Raw genomic sequence first — 25653 nt, forward strand, 5'->3', positions numbered from 1 at the left:
GATGGCAAGAACAGGATCAGTGCAGGTTGGCATGGCTTCCATGCCTTACAGTGCCAAGAGCAAAGCCCTAAAAGGCCACCAACAGCCTATGTTAATTATGCCAATGTAATCAGCCAGTTCAGATACTGCTCGAGTCACCAACCAAAAGGCAAACAGGAGGGACAAGTGACTTTTCAGTCTTTCAGCACTGACTTGTGTGCATTCTGTAAACAGGTTCCACCCAGCACACCAGAGATCAAATCCCAGAGGCAGAGAAAGACATTTTGCTAAGAGGAATTTTACAGAAATACACCATGTCATGTCCAGATACCAATATTTATACCTCAAAATTCTTTATACTCCTGAAGAAATATTTAAAAATACAATTTGTCTATAGGTGAAATCCATTTCTATTTTGCATTACATCACACATTGGAGTGAGACCTTGGTTATGGAAGCATGGAATACTTAAAAATGAATGAAATACAGAGAGATAGAGTAGGCCAAGATACAGAGGTTACAGCTGTCCTGCTTCTATCAATAAAGCAAAGTAAAGACAATGTTATCTGCTCTACCTCTAAAGCAATTTGGGCAGCTAAACTCAGAAGGTTATTGCCTGTATTTTCATCCACTCTCAGCTTGTCTTCATCTTGAGGTAGTTTTTCTGCCAGCTTCCCCATTTCAATAACTGCTTCCACAGCTGAAATACACATAGAGAAATTAATTTATTTCTTTTATAGAAGCAATGGGAGGGTGGAAAGTTCTACTATTTTAATGAGGCTCTAGAAATTACGTATGAAAGGCTGTAATTTTATATGTTTTTTCAAATAAGAAAAACCAAGACAAGAAATCCTGACCACACCAGCACTTCTCCACAATGATGCATTTCTTCCTAGAAAGGTGCCAAAAGGCTTTCCAAGCTACTCATCTAAGGAAACCAGGATGCCATACAAATGAAACTCTGTCTCACATGCATAATTTTGTTCTGCTAAGTAACTGTTTGTCACCAAAGACAGACTTTCTCTAATACATTGTCTGGGCATGATTCCAAGCTCCCACATCTTGGCTTATGCTAAGGGTGCTGCTGCTTTTATGTTCACACTGTGCCACGGTTCCCACTCTGTATTATCTGAACAGATTATGCTGTCATTTAAAAGATGTATAGAGAGCAATTAATCAGCACAGAACTAATCAGAAAATAAGCTCTGCTTGTTACTCTAAGTACAGACTGTATTTCTCAATTTTCATGACTTGAGCTAAGATTCTCATTAAAATATGAAATGGCAGAACTCATCATAAATAAGAGAGTCTACAGAGGTATGTCATTCTTTAAGTCAGCTCAGTAATGCATGTATTTTTTTGGTAACTTCAGGGTCTACTCATCCAGAGAAATTAAGAGACATAATAACGGTCCCATTAATGTTCATTTAGCTCAGTATCCTTTCTTTATATTGTATATGCATACAGAGGAATATTAGAAACAGGAATCCAATGATTCTCACCCTGGGATACCACAATAGCTTCTGCCCATGAGATTAGAGACTTCCTAGCAAGAAGCTCCATCCAGACATTATCAGTTATGACAGTGGACTCCACATCTCATATATTATGTGCAAAAAGCATCCTCACTCTAACAGTTTAAATACACAGCCTGTCTTTCTCAAGATGAACAGCCCAAATATGCTTAGTATTATTTAATATATTCAGCATTTCTGCTCCTTGCAGTGGATCCTTGATTTTTCAGGTTCTACCTTTATCAGTATCTTTCTCCATCACTGCAATCTTATAGACACTGAATTTAGTAAAGATGCTGTTTGGATCACACCTCTCTGCTTCTTTAACTGCCTCTTTAGCCTATTCATGGAAGAGATTAAAGGAAATCAGCACAATGACATCTTGAAATCAGTAATATAACTTGCAATAGAAGAGATTAAAAGATACACAAGATGTTAATGGTTACATTGGTGATATTTATATAATTACTCAAGAAATTTGGTTTGACAACATCTTCCCTGGAAAGAAGTGACCAGAGCAGAAGATGGCACCAAAGACTGACAATGACCAGACTGAGGAAAAAGCCAGTTCCTCAAATTTAGAGCTACAGAACCAGAAAGCAAGAGAAGCCCTGAGCATGCTGAAAAATGAAACCCCCTTTTGACACTTTGAATGGGGAGGTTTCACACCCCCAAACCAGAAGGCCTAGGTAGGTGAAGCAGGTGCAGCTCTGCAGAGGTGAGGGCTAACACACTGTTGTGGGAAGTTCTAGTGAGACACATCAAACATTTTTCCTGCCAGGGCTCATCTGTCTTGAAGAGAGGAGGACCTCTAATCTGAGGAGCAAATGAACATACTGAGGCACGTTCACACAACTTGGGGACTGTTTCCCCCATTAGAATGACTGATGATAGAAAAGGTCCACATAGCAGCTAAAATGATGAACAACATCACTCTGATGGATGATGCCAGACAAAGACAGTTCCTTCACTATAAGCAAAATAGGGACAGTAAAAAAAGATGTAAATTAACTCCCAATGACCTAGCTACAAAATAAAAACAATGCAAATTAATAAATATTATACCTATGTATACCTATTTATTTATATACCTTGTCAACTTCTTTCAGATGAAGATAGCAAGAAGCCATGTTCCTCTGCAGCTTAGCCAAGTTCTGATCTATCTGTCCAGGTATGTAGAAGCTGACAGAGTAATTGTACCACTGAAGAGCTTCAGAATAGCTTTTTGCCTGGGAAATTAAAAAAACCAAAACACAACAAACAAAAAAAACACAAACAAAAAAAACAAATAAACAAAAAAAGTCCCCACACCCATATTTAGGTGATTAAGCTGCATATGTTTTCCCAAATTTAAAAACATAAAAAGGTCATAGGAAATGAAAGATTTAGATAATCAAGTATATTGTAATGCAACCTTTCCCCCAGAAGAGTAATCACTGGTCCCACAACACAGGTAATATTAATTAGAACTGGTGCTTTACCTGCTCCTACTCTTCCCTCATCCCTACAGCCACTATCAAAGACAGGACACTAGACTAGATGGGTCATTTGCCTGACCCAGAAAGGACATTCTTATGACTAAATACAAAACAGAAATATTATTTTAAAAATACTCCATTATACTAAGTAACTAAAACTAAGAGACAAAGACAAAAGTATTTTATCCCATTTAGACTGTAAACCTTGATGATAGTCTGCTTAGGAGGTTACTCCCAAATATAGTAACAATTTGGAAAGAGAATTTAATTTAAAATGAGGAGGAAGGAAGCTGTGTCATTAGCAAAATTCCTTCTTGACTACACAAATGAGAAGCAATAAAATGGCACATGTGTTTTCCTTTATATATTCAAGAAACAAGTGTTGACAGAAATACAAGAGTAGAACATTAACTCATCTCCAAATACTGAAAGAATAAGAGGGTATAGAATCATAGAATTGTTTGGGTTGGAAAAGACCTTTAAGACCAAGTCCAACCCCTAACCCAGCACTGCCACATCCACCCCTAAACCATGTCCCTCAGCACCACACCTACATGGTTTTAAATACCTCCAGGGATGGTGACTCAACCACTTCCCTGGGCAGCCTGTTCCAGTGCCTGACAATCCTTTCAGTTAAGACATACCAAAGAGGTCAGAAAAAGCAGATCTTCATTTTCAGTGATACAAATAACAACACTAATGTTTGGTCCCAAACCTCATAATGTTTGGCAGCTCTGTCCCACAAGATGATGTGCAGCCGATTCAAGGCTTCAGGCAACAGTTGTTTCCCAGTATAATGACCTGAAATGATATTGCAAATCATCACTTTACCAGAATTTTAAGAAGCACACTCAGAAATACCTGAGAAAGACTGTCCCACAGCCTACAACAAAAAGCACTGACACAGCAATCATTTCAGCCAGCAGCCAGGGTTTCATATCCTGCTTCTGAAAACAAAACAAAAAGAACAACCAAACCAAATGAAACAAAACAAAAAACCAACAGTGGGTAAGAGAGTATTTTCATGCTTGAACAAGGTAAATGTGGCTCTTGGACCTAGCCTGGTGCTATGTAAAACATGGTTTGATTTCCAGTAGATCTGACAGTCAAGAAAAACAACAATAGGTGCAAGAGACCTGAAAAGGAAACTCTTCCTCAGCTGCTCAAAAAAAGACTTGCAACCTGTTTTCATACTGACAAACAAAACCACATTGAGATAGATGGACAATGTATGACCATTACACAGAACTTCTGGTTGATGTTTCTAATCCCACATGTCAGTTCCACACAGTCCACACTAGGGAGTAGGAATTGTTCTAGCAAGTGAATTTCACCCTGAGCTTTATCATGACTGTCATTCATGATGGAAGTTGAGAACTGCCATGCAAAAGAACCATGAGGGAGAACAGACACAAGGAGAAGCAAAGATAAGAACAAGCAAAAAAGTGAAAATCAGCATTCAAAACTTCAGCCAAATAAATCAGCTTTTAGCAAACAGCAGCAATGGATACAAACCTATAATAATTTCTTCAACCTTTTGCTTTGCAAGCAGCTCCCTCTTACTCTGCAACAGGAACTCGATGTGGAGCAGGGTAATTTTTCCAAGGTCAGGTGAAGATTCATATCGTTCAGGAACAGATTTCAGAAAATCAAAAGCAACTGATTCCCTATTCACACAGAGGCATTTTTAAGAGGTTGCACAAGAAGAGCTGTTAAGTTTCCATTCTAAAGAATTATGTATTCACACGCTTCTTAGTAATACTACTGGCACAGAGTCACACTGACAGAGTGAGTCAAGGTATGAATTCACTGCAGTTCATCTATTCAGTAGTAACTTCCTATGAACACACACTTGTTCAATAGTATTCATAAGACAGTTTACTCCTCATACTGAAAGGATAAGAATTTACAGCAAGATAGAAGCATAAGGAACATGATGGAACACTCAACAGTGTGAAATGGCATGTCTTTTTCCTCCTCATACTGTTTTTCACATGAATTATTCTATAACTCCAAACTCTTTCATTCTGAGGATTGGCAAGTTAGTATGGAAGGAAGATTTCAGTCAGATAAATCCAGACTCATATATATATTATTCCAGAAAAATATTAAAAATCCACAGGGAAAAATCTTAATCGTTCCAAAGCAAAGCTACAGCACTGCAAATTGCCACCCAACATTATTTCACACCCTCTTCTGCTTCTGCCACAAGCTCTATCACCTTGCTGTAGAAAAGACAGGCTACCTCTCAAAGCTGTTTACCTCTGTGAGTTTTTATTTAAAATAGAGCATCACGGTATAATAATTGTTCTTTGCTTATAGAAGATCTACAGAGACCAAATATTTGTGTTCACCATGCTTGGTGATGTTTCCATACCTTCCATGCTCCAGCAGCACTTTGGCAGCATTCAAACAGAAGTCTAAAGATATGTCATGGTGCAGGAATTCTGCAACAGCTTGACAGAACACAAAGCAGTTGACATTATTTAATCAACTTAGGCACTTAACTGCTTAGTTTACCATGTACCTCTTACAGCTTCTTTGAGAAAACAAAACAAACCCCAATATAATAGCTATACAACAAAAGGAAGAACAAAAAATATCTATTGTGCTTTGACTTTCACTGTACAATTAATGTAGTACTATAGAAAAGTGACAGACTGTCAGCCCTGGAATTCTAGCCTGTCTCTTTAAGCAGCAAAAGCAGAGGCATTAGTAGCACAAACTTTTGCCTCAAGCTGCTTTCCATCAAAATGTCTCAGCCTTATCCAGCAGGAACCACTTAAGACTGAGGTCAGAGTGCTCAGGCTGTGTGGTGGTATCATATTGCAATGGAAACTACTCAAGTCTAATGCCTTTAGCATCAACAGTTGAAATGACTGGTGCTGATGAGCAGGTATCAGTTTTAGATTATTCAGATAAAGTTTAAAAATTGCTAGACTGTGCTGGATGGTTAATGACAAGATTTATACATTTGTAGCTTGGATGAGATCAAAGTAGGAACAAACTGGGACATGCAATTGTTAAAGGAAGCATTCCTAAGGCACCTGTGTACAAGTGCACAATGCAAGATTTTAGTCAAATGCCTGAAGCTTAGCAGGAACCTCCACTCAAAACAAAGAGAAGTTACAGTGCATGGACACCACACTCTTGCATGCCAGCCATGCAAGACAAGGAGGGCATCCACTCATTAATAAGCTTGCCTGAAAAACTGACTGGAGTCTTAGTGCTACTAAATATAAACAGTGTGTTTTGACAGGCAACACTGTGGCTTCACAACTGAAACTGCACAACAGAAGCCAGCTATTGCAATGCTAAGTTTCGAATAACTGTCCACTTGAAAGCTGTATTAAATTCCCCAGGAGCCATCTGAAGAGGACTTTCCATTTCTGCTAGTCTGGCAGCATTCAAACCATCCAGCCCTATGCTGACTGGGTAAGAGACAACCCACCTTCACCCTTTTTGAGTAACCTTAGGCACATGTCTAAGACAAACCACACCTTTGCATTGCTGTATTTTCACTGTCTTCAGTCTGCCCCTTCCCTATTTCCAGCCTATGACATTTTCAACAAAAATCACACTTAATTCAGACTTATATTAGCACCTGCATAACTCCTCTGTGAACACTGACTACTCACACTCCAAAACCAGAACAACATTTAGCAAGTGAAGATGCCTCTAAAACACAGGAGAAAGGAATTTTTCTTCTTTACTTTTCTATCTACAGCTCAGGCCACCTTCTTGGATATGGAGTAGCATGACCTCTCTGTGAAACCTATACAGACTGTGATACCTGAGCTGATATCTTCATCTGATGCTCCACTTTTCAGAAGAATTTTAACTTTCAGAAAAAGCCCTGCTGGATGCAGATTCTCCTGCACAATGAAAAACAACTCGTTACTTGGACAGCTGTTTGTAGAATATAGATCCTGTGAGAGTCCAGAACATTCCTAACACAGACAAATACCAGGCGATCACACACATTCCACTCTATTCTCCAGTTTCATTTTAACAACTGAAGCAATAGGTAAGCAACTGGTAATATTTTCTTTTTAAATGCAATGTGCATATTTATTATTTATTCTTATACTGCCAAAAGACCATGAGGACAATGAAATAAAGAGATACATGATTCTCGTTTTGCTGTGGCCCACTTCCAATAGTTTTAAACAGAAGCTGAACAATACTGAATTACAAGAACATTTCCTGCTTTTCCATGTGTGAATTGGCTGGATTACTCTAGAATTAATAACAGCAGAATTCAAAGTAGGTTGTAATAATAGGAAATTTAGAAGAGAACAACTATGAGAGTAAATGGAAATAATGAGGACTGTGTTCTACAGCTTTCACTGCACATTTCAGACTCTAGAATAAAAATTTTCTTCTAGTTTTCCATCCCCTCATACAATGTCAAAATATCCATTATCAAAAATGGATTGTAAAAAAACTTGCCACCTCAAAAGGTTTGGCAAAAGTAAATACAATAAAAACTGCAAAGGGCTTAGATACTGTAGGAGCAAGTTAACTGCATCATTAAAATGCCTTTTCTCCTGATCCCAGGAGCACATCTGATGCCTAATCAACTGTCTGAAATTTTTAACAGCATGTAGAAAACAGAATTTGAGCTTTCATTTAAAACAGGATTTTATACATAAAGCTTGTTTAATATTAAACAGATAATGGAAGTTTAAAAAATAGTCAACCAAAACCAAATATAATTTTTTCAAATTTAAGCTACTCTAACTAACCTGGAAAGACAGATTAACTCGAGCCTTTATGCAGGAAATTAAATTTGTGAAAGAACAAGAGACTCATCGCAGTGACTGGTTAGAGATATATTGTCCTGATCTGAGCTCAAACCAGGACATACATGAACTTCCTTCAGGTAGCCCTATGTTTATACAGCTCATTTTTCAGGTTCCAGAAGAAATACAGTCATGTTAGTAAAGTGCAATGGCTAAATTAATTGCTTGAAATAAGCCTGATGCAGCATGGCTACACAGCTTTCAGAACTGAGCTCTGTTTGGTGCTTCCTCAAATATTTGTACAGATAGTAAGATGGGAACTCAAGATACTGGATGAACATACTCCTTATAACAAAAGCAAGACAAAAGATCTGGTGCATAAAAAGCCAGCTGCTACAAACCTCAGGTGGACCATCCTGTAGTTTATTTTGTTTGTACAGTTTTCCTGAACATGTGCCAGAGAAATTTTAGTCAGATAATTATCAAAGGACCTTGTTATTAATAGATATGAGGCAGCAAGACAGCCCTACATCTACCTGCAAAGATTTCTCTATAAGAACTCTGGGAACAACAAAACAGACTTATGAGTATGAAAACACTCATAAGACAAAGAAAATACACCTCTGTTGATGTCAAGGATAACAGACCAGTAATTCATGTGGCCCATATGATGCTGTTAGTAAATGCTGGAGTTTTGACTACTGCACAGCATAAATACAATAAATCATTATTACCTGATTGGCCAAGTTTATAGCTTGCAATGCCTTATCAACATGCAGACTGCAATCCCATTCAAAATAGGCTGTGGCTAACAAACGCAGCACTTTAGCCTGGAAAGGAAAACAAACCTGAAGTTTAAACGCATTCTGAAGAGCAGAAAAAAAAAATAGCCACACATGAACATGCATATGAACACAAGAGACTTAAAATGTAAGGTCATGAAACATAAAAGTGCTTTGAGTTAAAGAATGCCTGTCTGGCATCAGGCATACAAAGTGATTGCCCCATTCTGAAGCACATCCAGTCTTCAGCCTTGCAATTCACAGAGAACATGAACCAAACAGTTTAGAGGAGAACAGAAGGGTAGCAAGGAAAATCAGAGATCTGGAAAAAAACAGAATGAAGAACAGGAGGAAAAAACTTTACTGAGAGAAAAAACAAACAAACATACATGATAAAGGCCTTAAAATAGATAAATTATTCATATAAAGAGGAAGATATTAAAATCATCTCCATATCCACTGTGGGTAGTGAAAGGAGCAATATTCTTATGAAGGAGACAGATAAACACCTATCAGAAATTACACAAATGTAACTGGTGACACCTTAAAGAAGAGGGGAAAGGGAAGAAGAGATGGCCTTTCAGGATTTATTTCAGTCTTTCTGCAATTTAATTTCCACGGAATAGTAAATTCAGATGTGATTTAAGGGCACCCATCAGTGACTAAACTCTCAGAATGATGCTCATAGCAACTAAACTTGCAACTTCACCAAACTTCATGGCAGACAGTAGTAAACAGGAGGCCAAAGAATCACTGGTCATGCTTGGCACAGCAAAAGCAGATGATGCAGTGGAGCCAGGTTAACAAAATCATCCTATTTGTAAACAGCAATTCTGCTATTTCTTACCTGCATTTCTTTGCCAATAGAGTATTTCGTGTCCATCTTCCCAATGTCATAACTCTGGCTATCAATGTTAAGTGAAAGAATTAAATGAGATGATAGAGACAAATTCAGCCCTTTTCTGCTTTGTGCAACATTCCTATCCTTTCCCACTTCTTTAACAGTTAGAAACTACATAAACCACACAAACTAATCTCAGTACTCAAAAGAGAACAGAAAGATTTGTTTTCTTTCTATATCCTCACATTAAGAATTGTACTCAAATCACTTTCTTGAACTTGTCACACCAGCATCTGTAACATCTATTCAAGCATTTCAGAAGGTTTTATCAGCTTTAGCCACAGGGGTTTTGAAGACGCAATTGTTCTCATTCTCACAAATCATATAATAAAGTCATATATAAAAGTTATACATGACCTAGTCTCAAGATCAGAGCAAAGCAACAGCAGAAACAGAAATTTAACCTGGGAGTTATGATTCTCCATTGTTTTTCTACAAATTCAATGACAGCACAAAAGACCACCCAGAAGAAAATGTACTGGCAATTCCACAAAACCAGGTTTGATTGCAAATGCTATGAATGAAGAACTGTTTGAAAGAAGACCAATAACTGGGCATCTGTTTCCTAATCTAATCTATTCTCTGTACAGGGAAATTTTAATCCACTAGAGGGAGCTACATCTCTTTCTTCAGATACTTATTTGCACTTTGCAGATGTTTATTTTCTCCTCATATTTCGTCATCAGGACTCGGTATTTAATGTTCCACAAGAATAAAATATAAAATAATCTCTGAAGCACCAAGTACAATTCATTCTAAAGATTCCTACAAATCCTCTTCGACAACATATTTGACCATAACTACTTGGAATTTGACGTTGCCATTCATTTTCTTCTATTTAATTGAAAAAGAACAAAAATAAGTCAAAATAAATCCCTGAGCTAAGGCTGTGACCTTGGCATGAGGATGCTCTTCCCAATAGCCTACATTTTTTCTTCCTTAGTAGTACAACAACATTACTTCTTTGGATCCTACCCAAACCACCTCTAACTATTCATTTTTTGCACCTCAAGGTTTGTCTTCCATCAATCAAGGACTTGATCTCAGTGAAGCACATCTTTTATGAGAAATTCAAACACTATTTAAAACCCATTTAAAAATCAGTCAGATTAATTCATCTACACTTTTCCGAAGTTCTAAAATCCCTTCATTATCACTTATGAATGGCACAAGAACTGGGAACAGGCTCTTCATAAAAATATTCTCTTTGAAAGAAGTGTTAGGGACAGAATTGATGAGAACCATGGAAAGAAGACTTCCTTTTAATGTCATGGAAATAGGTGTAAAAAGCAGACATTAGGCATCAGAGTAAGACAGCACTAAGTATCTGCTCGCTAATTTGATTCAGCTAAAATCTTGTTTTCTCCCACTTTTAATCAAACTCCTGCTGTCCTTTGCTCCCCACTCTCTGTCCCATGTTTTTACATCTCAAAAGCAGGATTTTATTTTCTTTGCCTTTGCACATTACCTGAGCCAGAAGGAGCTCTGTTCATACCTCTTGCATTCATAGGTTTCCACTCCAAAATTGTAACAGAGGATTGACAGATAACAGGTCTGCAAGAAAATACTCCAGCTTCTATCATGTTCTAGCAGAAACATCATTAGATCCATGGCACTCCAGTCTCAGGTTTTTTAAAATGCATTTCACTTTAAAGACATATCCCCTGTTACCTTACACATGTTATTGAACATGACTAAAACGGAATCGTAATTGTGTGGGAAAGTAAAGCATCATGAACCAGCCCAGGACATGCAAAATAGTGGGATTCCTGAAACACTTGAGGCAGAATAGTTCCTCAAGAAATCACTCTGAAAGCACTAGAAATGTGTAAACAATGAAAATTCAAACTGGAGAGGAAAAAACCTGGAATAGTACAACTTCATTTTTAAAAATGACAACAAAGTTTTACATAAATAAGTGAAGAAGCCTCTACCTCTTCCATGGTAGGCTTTTCCCAGCAAGTCTCTTTGGGGTTAAAAAAGGATAATCCACATTATAAGCACTAGGAGAAAACTGGTTTTGAATGCTTGGTTATTTAGATCACTGTTCCTCTCTGCTTTATCAGTCAGCCCAGCAGTATCTGTTCATAACAACTTGTCTTTCCTTTGAAATTATTTGCAGCTGTCATATGTCATCCAAAGAAGAGACAGAAAAGTCATTTTATATGCTAACAGGCTGCCAGTATTCACATCCATTTTGCCTCTGCAGCACCTTTCTTTTCCAAGTATAAATTGTTTCTTGCAAGTGACTACAGATTTCATATCCTAAGGCAAGAATGAGAGAGGTAGCACATCTTGCTTCTAATTTATTGTATATTTCATTGCAATCCAGAGGCAAAAGATTCAGTATGCATGAATTAAAAAAAAGCCAAAACACTCAGATGTGAAGCCCTGCTTTTTCATCAGTTCATTTGTGGATGTTTTCTTTCCAGAACAGAAAGTTTAGTGTATTGAGAGGGTTTCATGCAAAGTGTTTAGCATAGCACTGTAGCCATGCTGTGGCACACCCCAGTCATTTACTTGCAGGCTTGGAAAAGCAACATTTCAAAGGATAATTAAAATACTATTTCAGCAAATTACTGTGTTCCAGGAATCAAGCATAACACTAAATAGCCCCATAAACCTGGCACTTCTCTGAACAGCCTTTGGAACAATCTTAGGGCTATGAGGATGATGAGAGGACTGGAGCATCTCTTCTAAGGAAAGGCTGAGAGCCCTGGGTCTGCTTAGCCTGGAGAAGAAAAGACTGAGAGGGGATCTTATCAATGCTTATAAATATGCATGGAGCAGGTGTCAGGAGGATGGGCTCTTTTCAGTGGTGCCCAGCAACACAACAAGGGGCAACAGCAACAAACTGGAACACAGGAAACTCCACCTGAATGTGAGGAAAAACTTCTGTCCTTTGAGAGTGACACAGCACTGGAACAGGCTGCCCAGACAGGCTGGGGAGTCTCCTTCTCTGGAGATACTCAAAACCCACCTGGACACCATCCTGTGCAACATGCTCTAGGTGAACCTGCTTTAGAAGTGGGGTTGGACTAGGTGATTTCCAGAGGTCTCTTCCAACCCTGACCATTCTATGATTCTATGAATTCTGGTATTTCACCCCGTAGGTCAGGAGTGCCCAGTTATGATTCATAGACCACTGATGAGCCACAAGCTGTAAATCCTCTCCAGCTGATCTGTGGTACCATACATTACCATAATGCCATAATCTCCTGGTGATACCCTCCGAGTGCTCTCTGGAGCCTGAAGAGTTAAGAACTGACAACTACCTAGTGGTCCAAAAGTTTCAAAGTCACTCAGCAATCACTATTTTTTTTCTTTTTTCTCATTGTTTAAATACCACTCTCTAAACCAGAAGTAAATTGTATCTCTCATGATCAGAAACCTTTTCCTTGTGTGCACCTGTGCTCCTGGTTTGCGACCAGCACTCATTGTGAAAAGTTTAATATTTAATGGAGGTATTTAAGCAAAATGCATTGAATTAATTTAAAATTAAATGAGGAACAGTAATGCAAATATCTCAGCAATTCACAAGAAGAAGCTCTGCTCTTGTGATTAAAATCAAAGCTAGAACCCTGCAACTTAAGTCACTCAGACACACTGAACAAGGCCTGCAGATCACAAAAAACAATTTAAAATTGGTTGGAGTTGAATTGGTTAAACACCCAATTAAACCCCAACTGTATTTCCCATATTTCCCTTTCAGAATTCATATATACCCCTTTGAATTCTACTACCTGTCCCATAGAGACAGGAACAAAATGTTTCCTAAATATTGGGAAAATAGTAAAGTACACAAATGAAAATCAATGTGGGGATGTCTAATCCGATATAAATACATTAGATTTTTATCTTTGCAAACAAAGAACTGGTCTGCATGTGCTAGCTTGTTATCTTTTGACATTGTTCACTGACAAAAGAACTACAAAAACCACAGTTTGGTGCAATGAGAAGCCTCCATTCCCAGCTCTATAGCTTCATGAAGGTGAAGCTTGGTACTGAGGGTATCAACAGACCTATGTTTCAAAAACTTAGCAACTCAGCTCTTCTCTCGTCCCATCTGTCTCCAGACAAAAGTTTATATGGATACAAAGTGGAGAAGCAATATACAAGATCAAGATGCAAAATGCAGCTGGTTCTGTAGAAGAGCAGGTGGCACATTGAATTTAGGAATCTTTTTTTTTTTTTTTTTGCCTTGCTTGCTTGTTTGTTTTCTCTCATTCTTTAGGAAGAGTTTAACATTCTATTTTGAATGAGAACTATGAGAAACACACACACAAAAAAGAACTTGGAAGAAAAAACTGCTGTTTTGATGTAAAATTTTTAAAAAGAAAATCTCAGAACAGCAACCAACCACAGAGGCAATGCACAGTTCAGAGTACTTTTCAAAATATTATACAGAATCATAGAATGGTGAAGGTTGGAAGGGACCTTAAAGATCATCAGGCTCCAACCTCCCTGCCATGAGCAGGGACACCTCCCACTAGACCAGGCTGCATAAAGCCTCCTCCAACCTGGCCTTAAACATGGCATATGTCCTCCTTTAACACAGAGAGAGGAAAGCAGATTTTCAAAGTCTGGAATGATAAAGAAGGGATGATTTCACTTACCTCTTTTGGTAATCTTATCAACATATCTCTGCAGCGCTGCACACACGTCACTGCTTTCTGAAAATCCCCTTGAGCAACGGCCTAAGAAAGCAGGAGAGCTTGCCAAAAAACTGCTCGTGAGCAACTTGGCTTTGAAATTCATTAAAAGACCGATTCTCTAAAATAGGACTTGGGATTTTCAGACTCAGTAAAGCTAGGTTTGGGATTAGATATCTGATAAAGACACCCAGAAAAACACTGTAGTCCTTAGGCAGTATGAAAAGGCCAGACACGTGGGACAAGCTCGTTCAGATCTTAAGATCAACAGTAAATCTCCAATAAGTTAAGGTCCTCTCTTGTCTCCATGATCAAATTAAAAATTTTGGCCACTGCTTAGGGAAGCTCTTGAGAATTTTGGAGATGGTACTCCTCTTCTAGATACTGAGGCCTGTGGTGCTCTCACCAAATGCAAGCAACCACACTTCCTCATAGTTACACCCATATGCCTGTAATATTCCTTAGTATTAATCAAGTACTCAGAAACTTCAGTCAGGCACAAGAGTCCCTCATAAAACTCAGACTTTCTCAATTACCTACTTTGAATTATTGTAACTTGTGTTGTTGATCCCCTAGAAAACCCTTAGCACTTTTTCAGTCTTCTCTCACATTGCACTGGGCCTTTTTTTATTAATTATCACCATGATTCTTACCCCACTGTACAATGCCAAAGGTTGAGACTTTAAAGAAAACATCAAATGTCAGTGGAACTCCCTATTTCCAGATCTTATAATTTTACAGTGACTCTCCCACTGTTTAAAACCTTCGTATGTGGAAAGTAGCATTACAAAGTCATGGAAGAGGGTATACTTGCATAGAAAAATCTGTCTGATGGCATGTAATATGAATAGCTTTGATTATGTCCATGAGTTTGCAGAGTCATGACAGTTTTAAGTTACAGAAGACTTTGAATGTGGTTTATATCTACTTCTTAGATACAACCCAACCCCTGACTAATGCAGCCATGATGAATCCACCTTCATATCCCTTCAGTGAGCCCAGCTGCAAATACCACACAGTCTGATGAGCACTCCAAAGTAACTAGTCTTGCTGTGCACATTACACAAATGCAGTTTAGGGGACCCAGGTTCCACACCAGCCCTCTGCCCTATTCTTCAGTCTGGTACAGGACACCTTTGGAACTGACATATTTATGAATCAGAAAGGCAGCTGATTGTTTTATAAACAGCCCTGCTAACCAAATCATAGGGCAGCAAATCTAAGCTAGATAGAAACACCACAGCAGAAATGAATGCAATCAATCAGGCAAATTAAAAATCATTAAATGATTGCAACACTGACTGCAAACATGAGATCTGCTATCTCATATCTAAGTTAAGGAAATATATCCTTCAGCAGTTTTTCAATGCCAAGCACTCAGACATCTAATAACTGGGTCAGAGTTTCCCCCCTATAACGCTAGTTACTTGTAAGGAAAACTGGGAAGAACACATACTGATTCAGCCTGATAAGAGAGCACTTTGAAGAGGTTCTTCTCCACGTCAGCTTTGTGCACATAAATATCTGCTTCACCATCACTCCCATTAAGTAACTTTGCATACAGTTTTTCTATACTCTGGAAAACAAAGCGTAGGCATCACCCATGGAACTTAAAATAGTTGTGTTTGTAAGAAATTAAAATTGGAAAAGAGCTTACAGTCATAGCAATCTCTAGAAATCCATCGGCAAGATCAGCTTTTCCAATATCTATCCATCCTTTCCCAGTTTTCATAGACATCTGAAGAATAAAATGGCAAGGGCTTTGTGAAAATATAGTCACTTTCAAGAAAAGCAATGTTGGATCTCATCTCACTGATCCATGTCTCTATTGTAAGAGAGGGGTATTTCAACTCTTCAATTTCTGACAAGTGTCTCTACTGTCTGAATGAAGTCCCTAACACTTAGATGAAGTGTAAGGCTTATGGTGCCCTACTAGACAATACCAAATTAATCTGCTGGTCATGTAACATTTTACCACATGACAAAGATGTGGTGCTAATCTCACTGTCCAGAAACTCCAAACTGCCCTGGCTCAGCAAAGTGTACCTGTGATAACACAGGCCCCCCCTTCAGCACCTCTGCTCTGGAGACAGGCTGAGAGTTGGGGCTGTTCAGCCTGGAGAAGAGAAGGCTCCAGGGAGACCTTAGAGCACCTTCCAGTGCCTGAAGGGGCTCCAGGAAAGCCTGGAAGGGGCTTTTTACAAGGACTTGTAGTGACAGGACAAGGGGTAATGGCTTTAAACTGAAAGAGGGGAGATTTAGGTTAGACATCAGGAAGAAATTCTTCACCATGAGGGTAGGAAGGCACTGGAATAAGTTGCCCAAGGAGCTGGTGGATACCCCATCCCTGAAGGTCACAGAATCACAGAATCATCCTGGTTGGAATGGGCCTTGAAGATCATTGTGAGACTTTGTGCAGCTTGGTCTGATGGGAGGTGTCCCTGCTCATAGCAGGGAGGTTGGAACCTGATGGTCATTAAGGTCCCTTCCAACCTTAACCATTCTATGATTCTATGTATATTCCCCAGAACTACAGGCATATTTCACTCTGTTTCCAAAGCAATCCCACCAGGTTTTGAAGGTTTCCCTGGGTGACCAACTGTATTTCAGTGCTCATCTACCATCAACCTTACCAAAATCTGCCTGCGAATAGTTGCCTCTGGAGGGTCACTGCCTTCACAAAGACACACCAGTCTGCAAGCAGCAAACCGTACTGCAAGACAACAATGCAGACACTCAGAACTTCTGGTTTCTCTTTCTCTTTTTTTTGTTTTTGTTTAAGAAAGTCAGGGCCTGCCGTATCTGACAGACTGCTTGCCATTCTAAATGATGAGAAAGAAAAATTGTAAAGCTTCAGGAGTCAAAGCAGTCTCAATTTCAGCCAAGTTGTTTTAGGCAGCAAGAAAAAAAATATATATATTCTCATAAAAATATGTATTAAACACTTTAGAGAGAGTTAAAGTTAAATACTTGGTATTCAAAGACTTAATTGCTTTGCAAGTGCTTACAGTAACATGGTCTTGAGAGCCTCAAAACGGCCTTCAGCAAAATAGGGAAATGAAGTTTAATAACCTTTACATTTTCAAAGTAAAAAGCAAAAATATTTTCGGGCCTTCCTTATACATCTGGGATGGAAAACACACCACTTAAAGCATTTAAAATAGCCTCTCCCTGGCCCTTCAGCTGTGATACAAGATCTGAGAACATTACACTCCACAATTACTATTTATGTTGTGTAAACTTACCCTTTTCCCTTTACCTGATATAATTTAAATGATGCAGATTATACGTAATTTTGACTACAAACCCTCAAGACAAAAATGTAGGCCAGATATCCTGGAGAACCACATGAAGAGCAGGCTGACTGAAAAGATCAAAAGCCCACTTCTGCTCTCCCCCAGCCCTGCTCCTGGCTCCAAGCAAACCCACCAGCTGTGTACATGGCTCAAGCAGGGAAGTAAAAAGAGCATTTAGAGGTTTTCTGCATGCAAACGTTGATGAGACACATTAAAGCACTCTCCCTTCATACAAATTAAGTGACCAACAGTCTAAAATGTAAATATATGTTATTTCCATATATGTTTAGATCAAAACCATAGCATTGTAAGGGAAATTACAGCTGCCTTGGTCACATCACCTCTTTACTGATGCTCTGGCACAGAGTGATAAGAATGCCTATGTTGAATCTATGCCACAAGGAGATTAGTGTAACACCAGGTTGCTCATTCCCAAACTGTTTATACAAACCCAGCTGTTATTTCCCTCTGTCTACATGCTATCTGCAAAGATCCAAACAAATCTACAGCATTACACATACACCTGTCAGCAGAGTTTTTCCTTTTCATGCTACAGCCCACAGAAAGCAGGAAGGTACAGAACACATACATACATTTAGCTCTCTGCTCATCACTGACAACAGAACTCATGTGTTTGGTCACAGCCCAGTTCCACAAGCTTATTGCAGCCTCTTCCACCTGAGGAAGAGAAAGGATTAGATGTTCTTTTCTCCTGGATTTGGGTCACATTGAAATTGACTATTGAAAAAGGAACTAATGTCTATGTGTATTACAGTAATGACCTGTCCACATGTTTGCACAACTTCCTTTCATGTTGGAGTCAATGGTGTGAGTTTTCCATGAAACTGCTACATGATCCCCCAGGGAATAATTATAAGAAGGTGGCAGGAAGCACATACTTTTCTCACAAGTATATTTTAGTAAGTATATTTCCTAAGATACTTCACATACTCTGAAAATAGAAGAGTGCTTCTAAGATGAAGCAAGGTAAAAAAAAAAACATGACTGTGTAAATCCAAGGCTGACAGGACCTGAAACTAAAATGAACTAATCAATCATCTGAGCAATAGCCCGTTTGTCCCATCATCTATCAGTGCCTTCAGCTCCAATTTGAAATGGTGCTTAGCAGCAAAATCTGTTAAGTGAATCAGTGAACTTCAGAAACACTTAAACATACTTCTAAACTGTCACATTACTGAAATATCCTAACCAATATTTCCATCAATTTGTTTCCCAAACATAGCACATCATGACCTCACTCACCATATCTGTGAAGCTTTATCTATGACACTCTCTCACAAACACTCATGGATACAAAGTTTGTGCAACAGACCATGACCGTGTCCAAAATACAACTGATTCAGTGGCAGGTTTCAAAACAGATTATGTACATTTTAAACAGATGTTTGAAGGGATTGGAAAAAAGCTGTAAGAATTAGATCAGGTTTGAAAACATACCTATCTTAAGGCTTCGCCTCTTTTGCCTACCAAAAACAACCTAAGTAGTTGAATTATTTTAAATACCTACATCAGGAAATTTCTGCTATTAGCAAACAAACAAACAAAAAAGCTAGTGAGTATATACTCTTGTTAAAAAGATGCTGCAATCTTACACAAAGGCATTAAGCTCCTTTAACAAACCACCTTAAAGGGCTGCACTTTCCATCACTTCAAATCCTAGTTTCCATGACAAGTCTTGCCCACAAACACTCTCTTGCCTAACTAGGAGACGTTTTGTGACCCCTTTTATTGAAAGGGTCAGATTACTAAAGGAGAAATGATTAATTTAGCCAAATTGATTCAGAAAGAACTGAAGATCAGTTTTATGCTCCTGTATTTCACCACTAAGCATATTTTCTGCTTTGACACTCGCTGACCTATCTTGTTCCTTGTCAACACATTTGGGACTTCCTTAGATGGTAATCACTAGGAGTTAAATCCCTCTTCAAAATATAATTTTGGAGGAATAGGCTGGACAGTATCTCAGCTGATCTTGGTTTTATTCCAGATTTGTGTATTTCTCATTCAACTTGGTTTTGAAAAAGGCCTTTTAAAGCAGACACTTAAGTACTGTTTTAGAAGAAACTCATAAAAGGGGAAAAAACCCCTAAATCTAAAAACATTATAAAAAAACAACTGAATTCACTTTTATAACATATGAAAATGAGTACTTCCCACTGTAATACTATGTTCTGAGTTTATCAAGCAGTTAAAACGACATGCTTGCTTGTTTTCTTCTTCCCCAGGTATCTGCTATCACTGGAATCCACTTACAGAGTAAGGAGCTCTCCTCTGACCCAGCACCAAACTCTTCATGCATCAGTGCTCTACTTTAACTCGACATCACAATTAACCACTACTAGAAAAAAACACCAAAACCCTCAACATCACTAAGACACCATTAACTTACGATGCATACTTTTACCCTTAGGGTCACTATTTTCCACTTTATTCTGGACTTTCACGCTAGGGGGTTAAAAGATGAAAAAAAATCAACTGCTTTGTGTGCACTCCCGCAGGGCCCCGCACTCCCGCAGGGCCCCGCAAACCCGCAGGGTTCTGCACTCCCGCAGGGCCCCAGACCAGCTCCCCCACCACAGCGGGGACGCAGGAGCGGGCAGCGCCGCAGGAACCGCAGCCACCGACCTGGGCGAGCGGTGCGGCGTGGTGGGGAGCACATGAACCCCCCGTTCCTTCGGGGGGGGCTGGAGGGCGGCAGCAGGCCGAGGGGCGGGGGCTGCACCTCCGCCGCGCTGCCCCCCTCCTCAGAGACGCTCCCCGCCGCCTGGAAGATCTCCTCGGTGAGGGCGGCGATGCGGGGCGGGGCCTCCTCCCTCAGCAGCTCCCGCACCAGCCCTGTAAGACAGGCCGAGAGGGGGACGTGAGAGCCGGCCGCGGGGGCTGAGGGCGGGCAGGCGGTGCCGTGCGGGGCTCCCAACCGCTCCCCCGCCATCCCGTGCGGGGCCGCCAGCCGCTCCCCCGCCATCCCGGGCCCGCCCGCGCCCTCTGAGGAGACAGAGGCGGGAACCGCAGAGCATGCCGGGCCTGGCGCCCCCCGCTGCGCTCCCCGCGCTTCCGCGCTCCGATTGGCTGTCCCGGCGCTCCCGCCCCGCCTCCCCGCTTCGAGTGACAGGCAGCCGGGCCAATCGGAGGGCGCGGCCGCCCGGCTTTCCCCGCTTGGCGTCCGGTGGGCGCCGCGGCGGTTCGGGAGGGATTTCGGGATCAGGGCCCAGGCGGGCGCGGGAGAGATGTCGGGGCTGCTGCACACCACGCTCAGCGGGCTCAACAGCGACTCCTACTGCGAGATCAGCCAGTACCGCGACCAGCACTTCCGGGTGCGATCGGTGGCCGGGCCTGAGGCGGGGGCGGGGGCGGCGGGGCCGGGCCGGGCCGGGCCGGCGCGGGGGGCTGAGCAGCGCCTGAGGGAAGGGCTGTTCCCGAGGCAAGGCCCTGAGAGGAGCCGGCGGGCGGGAGGGCACTGCACCTGCGGGGAGGCGGGAGGTGCCCGCTGCGGCCTGGCGCCGGGCGGCAGGTGCGCTCACCCCGCTGCGTGTTCCCCTCTGCCCTCAGGGTAGCAGGCAGCTGCAAGAAAAATCCCTGAAGATCTCCTCTACGCTGTATGTTGGCAACCTGTCCTTCTACACCACCGAGGAGCAGATCCAGGAGCTCTTCTCCAAGTGTGGAGACGTCAAGAGGATTGTTATGGGGCTGGACAAGATTAAGAAAACCCCCTGTGGCTTCTGCTTTGTCGAGTATCCTTTCTGGTTCCCTGCTGCTGTCAACCCATGTGTGGTTGACACCTTTAGTTCCTCCCTGCACAGCAAGCTTAGCAGTACTGCTGTGGAATACCTGAAAAGGAGTGATAGTCAAGTGCTCTCTACCAGGCACTTCCAGCCTTATTACTTCCCCAACACCACCTAAATTGAGAGACAGGCTGTGCAGCATAGGTGAAAAATGCTGCTGTGCTTTCTGGAGGTGGCAGAAAACTCCTTTAGTTTCTTTGGTGATCTTAGGGCCAAAATAAGAACTGGTAAAATCATCAGTCTGAGCTCCTGGGTGACCACTTTCTCACCTTAAGTTCAGACCAGAATGAAGTAGCAGAGTAAGCCCTGGCAGTATTCCCAAGCACAGGGCACACGCTTGTACAAGTTGTGCCATGAACTGCCTTTGTGAAGCTCTCCTGTGTGGGCTGCTCCTTTTGTTCAGATTCAGTCAAGATTCAAGGAGTATGAAAAGGCATAGTACAGAGTTCTTGCCCTTAGCAAGGCTTTAACATGTTTCTTTCATCTACTTGTGGAATAAATGATCCAAAGCTGCTTCTTGTCTGTGCAGGTACTGACATTAAAGTTCAGGATCCTTTCGGCATGGGAGCTGCTTTTAGCTTGGATTTATGTCAGTGCAGTTTGTAACCCCGTGGAGCAGAGCAGGAAGGGGCTGGGAGACAGGCCTTTTTCTGCTTCTTAATCTCCTTTTTGTTTGCCTGTGCACACCAACCCAGCAGGGTTAGTTCTCCTTACAGCTTGCTGCAGGTACTACACCAGAGCAGACGCCGAGCACGCCATGCGGTTCATTAATGGCACGCGGCTGGATGACCGGATCATCCGGACTGACTGGGATGCAGGGTTTAAGGAGGGGAGACAGTATGGAAGAGGGAAAACTGGAGGCCAGGTAAAAGCAATACCAGTCCATACCTTGGATTTGATGGCCCTAAGACTCTCCTGCTTGGCTAGTTTTGTCCCGTGCAGAACAGTGTGTAGGTGGAAAGACCTAAGGTTCCAGTGTCCGACTACTCTTTCATTAAAGAAATTCTTCCTCATATATAGTCTAAACCTCCCCTGGTGTAACTTCAGGCTATTTCCCCTAGTCTTATCACTACTTACTTTACAGAAGAGGCTAACCCCCAACTCCCTGAAACCTCCTGTCAAGCAGTTATAGAAAGCAACTAGGTCTCACTTCAGCCTCCTCCAAATTAAACAATCCCAGTTCCTTCAGCCTGTCATCATAGGACTTGTTCTCCAGCCCCTTAACCAACTTTCTTGCCCTTCTCTGAACTTGCTGAAGCAACTCAATGTTTCTCTTGTAGTGAGGGGCCCAGAACTGCTAATCCAAGCTAGTACTCTTAAAAAGATGCAGATTTTAATGGAGGGGGGACAGCACAGCTGCTGGGCCAGTTTACCCCAGTGCAAAGGTGAGGTTCTTTTGCAAATTTCCAGAGTGGAGTGGAGAAAATGTTCTGAAGGCCAAGCCTGGTAATTCAGAAAGCTGGACTAAGAAGCTGAATGAAAATATTTTTAGGTCTTTTCTTCTTGCCTAAAAAGACCTCAGCCATGAGTTGTATCCTCCTTTGTTATTTTCGCCACCATTACCACCTTTTGGGTGGCTTAGTCAAAAATATTTCAAACAAGGAGAAGTTCTTCTAACCTGAGCTTAGCTCCCCACCACCTGAGCAAGGAGGAGATGATCATTTTGAAGTCTAGCTGGAGACAGGCAGTGCAGGATGCTAATGTCTGTGTTCCTGCTGTGTCCCAGGTGCGAGACGAGTACCGGACAGACTACGACGTGGGAAGAGGTGGCTTTGGCAAGATCATTCAGATGCAGAAGGCAAATCATCAGCCTGCCATCTATTAATTGCCTCGTGGGTCCTAGCTCATAGAGGGCTCTGTCCTTCCAGAGCTAGCCCTGTTCTTGCATTTTGGATTGGGGTAGGGAGTGAGATCCAAGTTCCAGCAGAAGTGACCCTCCTTAGACTGTGGATATACATGTATTCATTCCCCCTTCCTTCTGGGCTAGAGAAGATGTTCTGTGCTGATACAGGGCAACAAAGAGAAAAAAAAATGGACGTCTCTGCAGGATTCTGGGTAAGAAGAAGTGCAGCATGTCACACACAGCTTGTGCTCTGACATTCTTCAGGGGGCTCCCTCCAGCTGTGGTTGCTCTCAAATGGACCTTCTTAAAAGCTTAGCACCACCGGAGCCCTCCAAGTGCCTGGGCACCTTGTGGGGATGCACAAGAGATTCAGGTTTTTAATTTACAACCTCATCTGCTCACAAAGCAGTATCACTGTTTGGATGAGAGAAGTGGAACAAGGTCTTATCATCCACTTGGAGGTGCTTGTCTGCACATCTAGCCCTTGGGTTGGTCAGGGCCTTCAGAGCATTTTTCTTCATGATGCCCCCAGTGCTGCCTGGCTTTTCAGATCCTCACTGTTCAGCGTGATTTTGTTAAAAGTGTCTTACAATTTTTTTAATAAACAGTTGTATTTGGTCTGGCTGAGATGGAGTTAATTTTCCCCCTACAGCCTTCACAGTGCTGTGGTTTGGTAGCTGGAAAGGTGCTGATGACACCCCAGTGTTGTGGCCACTGCTGAGCTGGGCTCCCACAGCATCAAGGCTGTCTCTCCAACATTCCCCTGCCCTTACCAGGAGGCTGGGAATGGGCAAGATCTTGGGAAGGGATGTAACCAGGGCAGCTGATCCAAACTAACCAAAGGGAGATTCTCAGCAATAAAAGCAAAGACAAAATGGGGGGGAAAGGGGACACACATGACACACAGATGTTCGTTACTATGACACTTGTTTTCCTGAGAAACCACTACACTTACTGAAGCCCTTCTTCAGGGAGGTGGCTAGACATCATCTGCTGATGGGAAATAGAGAGTAAATCATCTGTTTTCCTTTGTTTCCGTTTGGGGCCTTTGCTTTTTTTATTAACCTGCCTTTATCTTGGCCCATGATATTTTTTATATCTTATGTTCTTCCCCTCCATGTCCAACTGAGGAGTGATAGAGCAGTTTGGTGGCACCTGGCATCCAGACAAGGTCAACCCATCACAGTCCTTTTTGGCACCCAAAATGGGAGATGGGACTGCTGAGACAGTAGCAGTTTTGTAGATGGCATGCTCTAGCTATAGTAGTTAAGTAGCAAGCTCCTGTGGGTCACAGAGTTTGTTGGCTGCACTGCTTGTCTCTGTTTTAGTGGGCTTGGGAACATGTTTGTACCAACAATGTCAATGTGTTTTGCCCCGGCACTGATGGCCTTGCTGTGCTGGGGAAGCTGTCTTGTGGAGAGGATGTGGGAATACATAGAATCACAGAATAGTTTGGGTTGGAAGTGACCTTAAAATCATCTAGTTCCAACCCACCTGCATGGTCAGGGACACCTCCCACTAGATTAGGATAATCAAAGCCCCATCCAGCCTGGCACTGAACACAGAGAGGGGGCATCCACAACTTCTCTGGACACAACCTCTTCCAGTGCCTCACCACCCTCCCCAGAAGGTCCCTGTGGATATAATCAACAAGATAATAACCATGTCTCCACCAGGTCAATGGGCCCACAAAACATTGGGCCATCTAGGGAGAGATGGAACATACAGATGAGCTTGTGATCAAGGTATGGACCCGACCATGGAAACTATCACACAGGTCACTCATGAATGTGAAACCTGCTGCAATCAAGCAAGCCACATGAGTAATGTCTCCGTGGAATAGAAGGTGGTGGTTGGGTTTTGGTATGGTGAGGCCTGGCAAATTGACTATATTGGACCACTGCCATGAACATGCCAAGGCAAGTGCTACTTAATAACCATGGTGGAAGCAACTACTGGTTGGCAAGAAAGTGCCCTGTAAACCATGGCACTGCCTGAAACACCATCTTAGGCCTTGAGAGGCAAATTTTGTGGCAACGTGGTACCTCAGGAAGAATTGAATTAGACAACAGAACTTATTTCCAAAGTGATCTCATAAACTGCTGGGCCAAGAAACACAGCATTGAGTGTATCCCGTTCCCTACCACCCACAAGCCTCCGGAAAGATTGAGAGATAAAATGGACTGTTAAAGACTATGTTGAGACTGTTGGGCAATGGGGCATGGAAGCACTGGGATATAAATTTAGCAGAAGCCAACTTGGCTGGTAAACAGCAGAGGATCTGCTAACTGTCCTGGTCCTGCCCAAAAAACCCCTACATACTGTGGGAGGAGATACAGTCCCCCTAGTGCACACATGGAAGTGGCTGGTGAAGGCAGAGTGGTTTGGTCCTCCTTGGGAAAAGGCTGTTTTTCTTCAAAGGCCTGGGTGTTCTTGTTGGGTAGGACCCAGTGTGTGCCTCAAGAAGATTTGACCTTGGGGGAAAAATACTCTATGATGTAAGTTGTCTCTTGTAGGAAGTGATGCAGCTGGAATGACCTGAACCAACCAAAAGTGAGTTTCGCAAGGAACCAGATGAGAGCAACGATGACCCAAACCAAGCTGGTGTTAGTGCCCAACAGTCAAACCTACAGCTTCTTTGCTGAGCACCCATCTTGGCA

General features: G+C 41.8%; 2 protein-coding genes across 2 annotated transcripts in view; one reads left to right on the forward strand and one right to left on the reverse strand.

Annotated features, from left to right (window-relative positions):
* The window catches only part of TEX11 (testis expressed 11), a 32086-nt gene extending 12048 nt beyond the window's left edge, over positions 1 to 20038 (reverse strand). The window contains exons 1-16 of the mRNA XM_051630261.1: positions 19994 to 20038; positions 17941 to 18025; positions 16685 to 16764; positions 15709 to 15789; positions 15508 to 15627; positions 14016 to 14096; positions 10868 to 10953; positions 9346 to 9403; positions 8451 to 8546; positions 6765 to 6846; positions 5349 to 5427; positions 4487 to 4638; positions 3687 to 3772; positions 2585 to 2722; positions 1731 to 1833; positions 555 to 679 (exon numbers count right to left, since the gene is read on the reverse strand). Of these exons, the coding sequence (XP_051486221.1) occupies positions 555 to 679; positions 1731 to 1833; positions 2585 to 2722; positions 3687 to 3772; positions 4487 to 4638; positions 5349 to 5427; positions 6765 to 6846; positions 8451 to 8546; positions 9346 to 9403; positions 10868 to 10953; positions 14016 to 14096; positions 15508 to 15627; positions 15709 to 15789; positions 16685 to 16764; positions 17941 to 17977 (1404 nt within the window). The 5' untranslated portion in view covers positions 17978 to 18025; positions 19994 to 20038. The remainder of the gene's footprint in view (positions 1 to 554; positions 680 to 1730; positions 1834 to 2584; positions 2723 to 3686; positions 3773 to 4486; positions 4639 to 5348; positions 5428 to 6764; positions 6847 to 8450; positions 8547 to 9345; positions 9404 to 10867; positions 10954 to 14015; positions 14097 to 15507; positions 15628 to 15708; positions 15790 to 16684; positions 16765 to 17940; positions 18026 to 19993) is intronic.
* Positions 20039 to 20515: 477 nt separating this feature from the next.
* On the forward strand, positions 20516 to 23617 carry LOC127389715 (nuclear cap-binding protein subunit 2). Its single transcript, XM_051630483.1, has 4 exons — positions 20516 to 20682; positions 20918 to 21099; positions 21877 to 22015; positions 22877 to 23617. Exons 1-4 carry the CDS (start codon positions 20596 to 20598, stop codon positions 22973 to 22975), a joined length of 507 nt encoding a protein of 168 aa, XP_051486443.1. The 5' UTR covers positions 20516 to 20595; the 3' UTR covers positions 22976 to 23617.
* Positions 23618 to 25653: the final 2036 nt, after the last annotated feature.

Source organism: Apus apus, chromosome 12 (genome assembly GCF_020740795.1).
Source record: "Apus apus isolate bApuApu2 chromosome 12, bApuApu2.pri.cur, whole genome shotgun sequence".
Taxonomy (NCBI): domain Eukaryota; kingdom Metazoa; phylum Chordata; class Aves; order Apodiformes; family Apodidae; genus Apus; species Apus apus.